This window comes from Castor canadensis, chromosome 2 (genome assembly GCF_047511655.1).
Source record: "Castor canadensis chromosome 2, mCasCan1.hap1v2, whole genome shotgun sequence".
Taxonomy (NCBI): domain Eukaryota; kingdom Metazoa; phylum Chordata; class Mammalia; order Rodentia; family Castoridae; genus Castor; species Castor canadensis.
The window spans coordinates 126,674,532-126,684,472 of record NC_133387.1 but is presented as its reverse complement, the minus strand read 5'-3'; the positions used below and the strand labels follow the sequence as shown (position 1 = coordinate 126,684,472).

The following is a 9,941-nucleotide window of genomic DNA, read 5'->3' as shown; positions in this document are numbered from 1 at the left end:
AATGTCCTATGCTCCAAAACCTTATTGAAGCCTCACCTAATTTGCCAAGAAATGTAACTTGGTTGGGGAAACTTCAGGGCACATCTCTTTTTTTTGGTTGTTTGTTTGTTTGAAAACCAGCATGCATAATCCCAGGGGGATGTAGGTTGAACAGCTTGAGTTTGTTCATCATGTCAAATCAAGGTCATTTATCTGCTCTTCATTTTATGTTGAATGATTACATGTAGGGCTGATGACATATTGACTCTGTAGCACTGGAGGTGGCCAGTTAGACAGCCCACTGGGAACAATCCATCTGTCGAATCTTTCATGGGAAGTCAGGAAAATCAGTTCTACCTGCATTCGACCATACTCTGGCCCTTGGGTCTATCACTCACCATCTCTACTCTCAGTTTTCGCAAGAGTGAAATAAGAGACTTGGACTATATGATTTTTAAGAGACCTACATTTTAAAGCTTGATATGATATAAGCACATAAACTACCAACAAACAAGTGGATATGAGTCTAGCAAGACTTAGATGGAAAACTATCTCTGATCCTGAAAAATAACCTCTAAGCTGGTTAGAAAAGAACTCAGGTTTTCCAAAGTAGGTTCCCAGATATCACTATGACCTGCCCCACAAAAGCTCCCTCAACACCAGACTACCCGGGCCTCCCAAGCAGCCCTTCTTGGAGGCACTGGCTTCGCAGCAATTTATAGCTCTGAATTCAATCTTTTCCCCTCACCCTCACCCACCCCAAGCCTCACAAGCTCATTTGCCATGAGCAAGAACACTTAAATAGTCCCCTTTTCTAGGGTGTTGGAAACTAATCAAAGCAAGAATGACCAGCTAGGTTTATTACTCAATGCTCTATCATCTGTTCAGACATGGTGTGTTTTTGTGGCCATCCTGAATACTGAGTTTCTAATGGAACTCCATTCAATGGCGATAGTAAAACCCCAAAGCCCTGCTACTATTATGGGGCATACTTTCATCTCTTCCTCAGTTATTGGGCAATATGTATCTCATAAGATTTTATCACATTTCACAGATGAACTGTTAATTGATTCCATGGCTACGATTAGGTGAGATCCAAGCTGGAGCTGCAGCTCTGAGTCCCATAAATTTTTTTGTGCTTCTGTAAATAACAAATCTGTTTTTAATGCAAATTAAAACTACTGGTCAGGGAAGTTTGGCCCCCAGTTATTAAAAGACTAGAAGTGTGTAAGTGGAGAAAGGCAACAACTGCAGTAATCTCTTTAAGGTCTCACTGAGAATTCCAAACATACATATTCTGGAGCGAAACCAGCAATCAAAGAAAAAAGCAAAGCGAGCTCTTGCCCCAGACATCATACTTAATTCTCTGGCAGTCAAAACAGTGATAAAACCAAATAGGCCCTCTACAGAATGCATCTTTCTTTCATTCAAAATGGAACTTGTAGTGATTATAGCACTGACACACATATGGAGAGAGCTATATAGTCTACAGGACAGCCTGGGAGCTTTCTATAGAGTTACAGGACCGTAGAATTGGAAGAACTGAAAGTCTGACTTTTCCAATAGTCTCATTTTATAGATGCATAACCAGAGGCCTGGAATGACTGAATGACTTCATTCATTGGCAGAGTTGGGCCTAGAAATAAGGACTCCGGGTTCCCTGTGAAATGCTCCTTCTACTCTTCCCTTCTGTTGCTCACACTCTCAGACACAGGAACTTAAGAAGTGAAACAGTCATTTCCTCTTGTTTCTACTCCATTCACTGCTGCCCTCTGTGTCACACACAGCATGAACTTCCCCCAGGAGGGCACATCGGCCATTTTCCCTTTTCCATATGCTTACCTTCTATGCAGTTACAAATTTGTGTATTCATAGAGAAAAGAAAGCTATTCACTTTTTGTGTTCAAAGGAAAAATGCCTTCCTATTTAACAGCAGGATAAGGACTCATCATGCACTTAAGATCAGCCCAGCACCTCTGGCGCTGTCTGGAGTCCTGACTGCAAGGTAGAGACAGTGGAAATAGTGGTGCAGTGGTTATCATTGAGCCTGACAGTAGCATGCCACCACCCTGGGGCTACTCCTTTCTAGTGCTGTCTTCTTCCCTGAGGCTTGCTTACCTCTCCTAAAGGGGGTGAAAACTGGGAGAAACACCGAATTTCAGCATTGTTTTGCTAAGTGTTTTCGGAAACCCAATAAGCAAATGAGCCCGCTCCAAAGAACCATATGGAGTCCCTTGAAGAGAGCACAGCTTGGCATCGGCATTCTGCAGCTCTGACAAAGATGAAGCCACTGTAAGAATGGGTCTATGAGCCTTCAACTGTCTGTAACTGTCTACACTGCTGTTCTCCCCAGACAAAACTCTCTTCACTTTGAATTGTTTTGATCCGCAGAAGACTTCGTGGAAAACCTCCTGAAATTTGGGTAAGAAAACTGCTGATATTTAGCCACCAGGAGAATTTTCTGCCAGAAACAGGAAACAAAGGGTCAATTATGGGCTTAGAAATTCTAATTGTCAGCAGCTAACTCTAAGGTCATAGCCAACTTTAAAAAGACTGATTTCTAACCATATGCTTTGTTTTATACACCTTTTAAAATTTCATCCTAAACTAGTGCCCAACTCCTTTTCTCTCTGCTTAATAATTCCTTGCCTGATCTGCATCTGTTTAATTTGGCCAAACATTTATAAAATACAGACAATGGCTACATCAAAGAGCCCATAGCAAAGTCCAATGCTCTACTTTTTTTCTCACAGTGCTGGGATGCCGAAGCGGAACCTACCCACTTATTGTGTTTCATGCACGCCTTCAGAAACTGCTTAGGAAAAGCAAATATTCCTTAGCCTCAGAGTAAACTGTTTCTCTTGAGAATAAAACATGAGAATTTACCAAGTCTCACACGAATATTGCGACACCAACCACAACCTCCTTAAAGAGTCTAACCAAACAGCTGTGGTTTCTACATTAAAGATGGGATCTAACATATTTCATGTATGACATGAAAGCTAGAATACCTTCACCACAAAGCCACGGAAAACGCTGACAATCAAAATTTACGACTCCTCTTGGCATGGCTAACACATAGCAACAGCTTCGTCCTCTGTAAGGTGGCCCCCTGTCCCTTCAGCAAAAGTTTTAAAAAAGGATTGGAAATTTGACATCTACCCCAGAAACTGCATTTCTGTTTGGTTTGGTGCCGGTGTAGCTTGCTGGTGGTCTCCTTCTTTACATGCTGAATATTTCTGTAACACAGGCACACACTAATTTTACACTTTGCACAAAGAGGTAAGGCCAAAAGAGGGGCACAGAAATCTAAAAAGATCACCATGTGATTGTCTAAGTTTTCAAAAATTATTATGATAGGAAGATATTCATGACTCAAGAACATGTCTGCACACAGAAAATGACAAGACTCGTCTTTACCTTGCTTTCATCAGCATCTTAATTCTGTTGGCTGTTACAGTGGGAAGCAGGCAAGGTGTTGGCACCCATCAGAGTGGGGCAGACAGCATTGTCTGTGGGCTTTCAGAACTCTCGAAAATTGTGGACAAACAGAAGGAAAGTTGCTCATTTCTAATTTGTTCATTTGCACTTGAATACATTAACTTTAAGACTCTTCTCCTTACATTTTTTCCTTATGTGCTGTTTCCTACCCTTACCTTCTCATTTAATTTTCTAGTAATTTTAGATTTGGTAGCAGTAGAATGTACCTGGATATTGGTGTATTTCCTATCATACTTCTACTAGGGAGGGATGGTCAGGCTGACTAACCTGATTAACTAACAAAAAGAAATCCCCCAGGGAGCAGGATTGATGATTGCTGGGTTGTACTGGGCGGCATGGAGGGTTCCATGCTGGTAGCTACTGAGACAGGGAGGAGCCACGAAGGGGCACCAGGCTGAACAAGAGACCTCTGAGATCTTTTCCAACATCTGGGGTAGGGGATCTTCTATGTGCAGAGCCAAGTTCCCTTCTCCCCACCTGTCACTTGTCTACAATACCCTCTGACATCTGAGGAAAGACACAGTAAGCCTCCCAACTGTTTGCAATAATTGGTTGGATCTAGTTATAGTGCTGAAAGGGATGGCGCTGTCCCTCACTCCACAGTGGTGGGAATGCACTTGACGATGATGATAATAATAAAGACAGCAGCTACTTACCTTTTCTGTGCTTTCTCCAAGTGACCTTCTTCCATTTTATGCTCTTTTTTGGCTGTGAAAGAGAAATAATTTTGATTAAATCTATTTTCTTACATATTCCTTGGGTAATCTTATGGCACTGATTATACTCATTCATTATTACAAGATGTCTGGGTTTGGGGTTTGCAAGCTCCTACCACACACCCTGGAGATAGCACTTAATTTGTGACGTTAGTCACACTGCCTCCTTGAAAACAGTTACAGCTAACAGTGGCCAAATTTGTTTGAGTTTCCTCCAGGACACGTTTAAGAGCAGAAGGGAATGATGTTAATAATTATATCTGGACAAAGATATAAAGTGGAATAATTCTGGGTAGATTGGCAGATGTGGTCACCCCGAGCTATAGCTGGATTCCTTGGGAGCCTTGGCAAGTACATATTATGCTCTCTCTTGCCCCAACAAAACAAATCCAGTATCTGTAGCAGTTCTGCTGGTATTCAAATAAGTTCAGAAGCATCCTTGCACACACCACCTCACACTCACGACTCTTTTGGCCATCTCAGGAAGCCTATGGACTTCTTTCTCAGAACAATGTTTTTAAATGCATTGAAAAAAACCCCACATAAGATCATTAAGGAAATCAACAACACTGAGATACATTGTGAATCTACAGATTGAGATACATTGTGAATCTACAGATGCTCTACAGGATTTGTTTAATAAGGTTTCACAGCTGGAGATATGGCTCAAGCTATAGAGCACCTTCCTAGCAAGTGTGAAGCCCTGAGTTCAAACCCTAGTACTGCCAAAAAAAAAAAAAGAAAGTTTCATTTTGGGGTATTTCTTTTACATATTTTCCCCCTTAATTTGAAGATAATATATTTATGTACATAGTTTATAGTTTTAAAATGTCTGGAAAAGAAGGAAGTTATAACATAATCTACATGATTATGCATGTAAATTCAGTTTAAGGTTATAATGAAGCAAAACGAATGAATAAAAAAAAATCCGTCCCATGTGAGGTTTCTGTTGTGATACTCTGTGATGGGTATTAGAGAGTATAGGTATATTAGCATTTTTTTTCTTTTTTTTTTTGTGCACTGCTCCTGGAGGTACTGCAATACCAGGTCAATGCCTGGATTAGAGAGATCAAGCTCCTATTCCATCTCCCTGTTCCAAAAATCCACTTAATATATTGTCCTCCGATAAAGGACGTAGCAGATATTAAACTGATACAAGTCTGCTCCCTGACTCCTTGGAGATACCACCTCCTCTTTCTTGGGATCATTCCTCCCCTGTGTTGTGCCAGTCTGCCTGGCTTGAGCATGCAGAGGGTGTGCACATGAGTATCTTCATACAGTTGCTCCCTGGAGTGCCCCACCCAGTCTCTGCACCTCTACCTTCCTTGTGCACTCAAGTCTCAGCCAAATGCCACCTTCTCTGCCCTCACTAAAGGAAAGGTTCTCTTACCACTTCTTATTCTCCAGCCCCTTATGGTCTCTGCCCCTTTGACTAGCTTTTTCCTCCAAAGCCTTCACCTACCTGACAGGCTATGCCTTCACGCATTTGTCTAATATGTGACAAGCTAACGTAAGTGCCACAAGAGCAGCAACCTCATTTGCTTTGCTCTCTGTGATAACCCTAAGTATAGAGATGTGCCTGTATAGACCATTTTAGATTAAGATATATTGGATAAGGATTATTTGAAAAGAGAGAGCTGTTTTCCTAAGCATAAAACTTAATATTTAGAACATGAACATAAGCTGAACGCTGTGAGGATAAAATTATACATTACTATCTCTAAATGCACCAAGTTTCAACTATTAAAATTATTTTTTAAATATTAAAATGATTTGGCTTGATAAGAACATCTTTTTAAGTAGGGTTAAGTCATAGTGATGCTCCCCTCCCCCTCACTCCCCCCCCCTCCCGCCCCGCCCCATACTCCTAGCAGAATTCTCTGTGAATTGGTCTGGAGCTTAGCCAATCAGATACTGGAAAATGGCCTGTGTCTCCTATAGGCTCCCAAGTTCCTTGAAGGTAAAACAAATTAGTGATTCATTCTTTTTTCGTTTCTGGCAGCACTGGAGCTCGAACTCAGGGCTTCACTCTTGCTAGGCAGGCACACTTACTGCTTGAGCCACTCCACCAGCCCTATTAATTTGTTCTTGTCCAGTGATTTTAAATTGTGTGGCTGGCTAAATGGAAGAAAAATTCCTTTAGGTCCTGAGTGATCTTCCTGGAGCACCTCTGTTGTTGCCTGTCACCAGATGGTTTCCAACTGGCTACTTCCATGCTGTGCTAAGTCGACTGTGGCCAAGCTGTCACTGCATATGAATTTAGTGGTAAGATATACTCTATTCAACCTGAGTTAAACAGTAGCTAAGACTTTTCAATAGCTCTATGAATATGGTGACTTGGAAAAATATCCAGATGTACAATGAGGTGCTATTAAGAGATAAGAACACTGCGGAACTCCAAGCCTGAAGGAGAACATGAATAACTAGAGACTTCAGTTTTTCCTATTTCTGCCTGGCTGTGTATAGGCAGAAATGACATCTTCCTCCTCCTTGACTTAGAGGTTCTACCTGCCTAAAATATTTCTCTTACCACATATGAAATTTCCAGCCATGCCATTATATATTTTATGCTTTCAAAGTAGTCTATCTAAGTCAAATTCAAATATATTACCTGGAAAGAAAAATGTTTAGAGACTACAGTCATAAACTCAAATTCTAGCAGCATCAACAAATAAAGTAACTAGGGGCTGAGTATAAGAATCTTCATGTTCTGAAATTGGATTCCTTGTTTTTCAGTACTGGGACTGAAAGTCTTTGTGTAAGTAAGTGAATATGAATGGCAGGGAGGTAAGCAGGCTCTGCTCATTCAAGAGAGGGCAGGCACTTGGCCTTACCAGATCTTGCTCTATTTTAAGAGAAAGTAGAAAGCGATAAATTGATGTTCCCAACTTAAAAAAAAATTTTACAACACTGTAGGGCAAAGAGAATACTCCTGCTGGCCATCCCTGGCTCTGAGAACCCTGACTAACTGGTAGTGGCTATTGACTCCATGAATAGGTGGATTTGATACTTTGTTCCACCTGCCTGAGTATATTCTAGGTGCTTAAGACCCATCAGTGAAGAGAGCAGACCATTCCTTCCAGTTAGGAAAGACAGCTAAACCTGAGATCTACTGTAAGTAAGTAATTTTTGATAAGGGGTAGTAGGGAAATGTCAGAATATAGACAGATGTCCACAGAACGCTCTTCTGTGGGTTCCTGAGTTAAGCATATCTGCACAGTCAGAGCATGTCACATGGGTAGGAGGCTTAAAACAGCAGAGACCAGATTTAAGTTGAAGACAATAACTCTAGATGAAAATCACTCTTCTCTTATGACTTTGACTAGTAGTGACCCTGAATCTGTGTATGGAATTTATTCACTTAATCTTCTATTGTACAAAGTCACATGGACAATAGTATTTATTTAAGTCTTTCCTTCTTTTCTATTTCTTCTTCCTTCCTTTCTTCCTTCTTTCCTTCTTCCTTTCCTCCCTCTTTTTCTTTCTCTCTCCTTCCCTCCCCTTCCCTCCCTCCTGCTCCTTCTTTCTCTCCCTCTTTCCCTCCCTCCTGTTCCTTCTTTCTTTCCCTCCCCCACCTCCCTCCCTCACTTCCTTCTTCCTTCCTTTTCAATTTAAATCATGTGCCACTGTAACAATACATTTCTGTAGAAATGTATTGTTTTCCTTATCTCCATTAAAGAACAGCATTTTCATATGTCACTGGAGAAAGCAACACGATTGGGTGACTGGGACAATTTCTTTTCTTTTTCAAAAATTTGTTTTATTTTTGAATTCTAATATACCAGTAATGCAAGGGGATTCCATTGTGATAATTCATATGGGAGTACAGTGTACCTTGAACAAGTCCACCCCCTCCATTATATTTCTATCACCCCCTCCCACCCTCCTTTTTCAAACAGTGCTTGGTGGATTTCATTATGCTGTTCCCACACGTACATATGTAGAGGTTTGCTACACCGATAACAGTCTTCCTTTCATGAGTGACTTTTCTATACATGTGGTGCTTTCTGATGAAACAGAAATTCTTTCAAAATTGGAGTCAATCCTCTCAATCCTGCTGCTGCTTTATCGAAATTTATGAAATATTCCAAATCCTCTGTTCTCATCTCAATGCATTTTTGCCAGGAGTAGATTCTCTCAAGAAACCACTTTCTTTCTTTTTTAATTTTTGTGCTCATCTATAAGAAGTCTCTCTTCATCTGTTAAAATTCAGTCCCATCTTTACACTCTACTTCTAAATCCAGTTCTCTCACTATTTCTACCACATCTGCAGTGACTTCCTCCACTGAGGTCTGGAACTCCTTGCAGTCATCCTTGAGAATTGGACTCATTTTTCTAAACTCCTGTTACTGTTGTAGTTTGACCTCTTCCCATGAGTCATGAATGCTTTTGATGGCACCTAGAAAGGGGATTCCTTTGCAGAAGGTTTTCATCAGAAGAACCACTGTCTATGTATGTGGCTACATGAAATGTATTTCTCAGGCAAAAAGACTTAGAAATCAAAATTATTCCTTGATCATGAGTTCAGAATGGATGCCATGTTAGCAGGTATAAGAACAGTGTTGATCTCACTGTCCATCTCCACCAGTGCTCGTGGGTGACTAGGTGCATAGTCAATGAGCAGCAGTATTTTGAGAGGAAACTGGATTTTTTTCTAAGTCTGAACAGTGGGCCTAAAATATTCAATAAACCACATTGTAAACAGATGTTCTGCCACCCACGTTTTGCTGTTCCATTTATGGCGCACAGGCAGAGTAGATTTAGTGTCATTCCTAAGGCCCTTGGGGTTTCATAGCTTAAGTCACCAGCTGCCTTAGTCCCCAACAAGAGAGTCTGCCTGTTCTCTGAAGCACTGAAGCCAGGATTGACTGCTACTCTGCAAATGCCACATTCTTCCAACAGAAGACTATATGATCTACACAGACAGTCTGCTGTCTGTTGTGGCCACTGTTGTCAGTTTCCTTAGCAGGACCTTTTGGGTAATTTGCAGCAGCATTCTATCAGCACCGCTGCTTTGCCTGCACTTCTGTGTTACCTAGCTGCACTTTCTGCTGGCTTCACACTTTTCTCCTGTAGCTTCCTTGGCTCCCTCAACCTTCGCAGAATGGATGAGAGCTAGGATTTTGCTCTGGCTTAGGCTTTGGCTTAAGGGAGTTTTGTGGCTGGTTTGATCTTCTATCCAGATCACCAAAACTATCTCCATATCAGCAATGAGCCTGTCTCACTTTCTAATCACTCATGTGTTCATTGAAGTAGCATTTTCAAGTTTCTTTGGGAACTTTTCCTTTGCATTCACAACTTGGCTAACTCTTTGGTGCAAGATGCCTAGCTTTCTGCCTATGTTGGCTTTTGACATACCTTCCTCACTAAATTTAATCATTCCTAGGTTTTGATTTAAAGTGAGAAACTCTCCCTTTCCCTTGAATACTCATAGGCCATGGCTGGGTTATTAATTTTGGCCTAATAGTGAGGGAGGCCTGAGGAGAAGGAGAGTTGGGAAATGGCCAGTTGGCAGAGCAGTCAGAACACATGCATTTACAGATGAAGTTCACAGTCTTACATGAGTACAGTTCACGGTATCCCATGACAATGACAATAGTAATATCAAAGATCACCATGTCACCATAAGAGACAAACTAATGATGATAAAAGTGTGAAAATTACCAAAATGGGACAGAGAGCACAAAGGGAGTACAAGCTAGACTTGGTCTGAGGCAGAGATGCCACAAACTTTCAACTTGTTAA

At 41.1% G+C, this 9,941-nt stretch overlaps 1 protein-coding gene and 1 pseudogene across 9 annotated transcripts in view; both read right to left on the bottom strand.

The window, feature by feature from the left end:
- Window positions 1-9,941, bottom strand: part of Fmn1 (formin 1) — a 375,832-nt gene that overhangs the window by 27,018 nt on the left and 338,873 nt on the right. For all 9 annotated transcript variants that reach the window (XR_012445380.1, XR_012445381.1, XM_074065588.1 and 6 more), the window contains one exon: window positions 4,137-4,188. Coding sequence is in view for 7 of the 9 variants with exons in the window: in XM_074065588.1 (XP_073921689.1) it covers window positions 4,137-4,188 (52 nt within the window). In the remaining 2 variants the exon portion in view is untranslated. The remainder of the gene's footprint in view (window positions 1-4,136; window positions 4,189-9,941) is intronic.
- Window positions 5,207-5,379, bottom strand: LOC141420948 (U2 spliceosomal RNA; annotated as a pseudogene).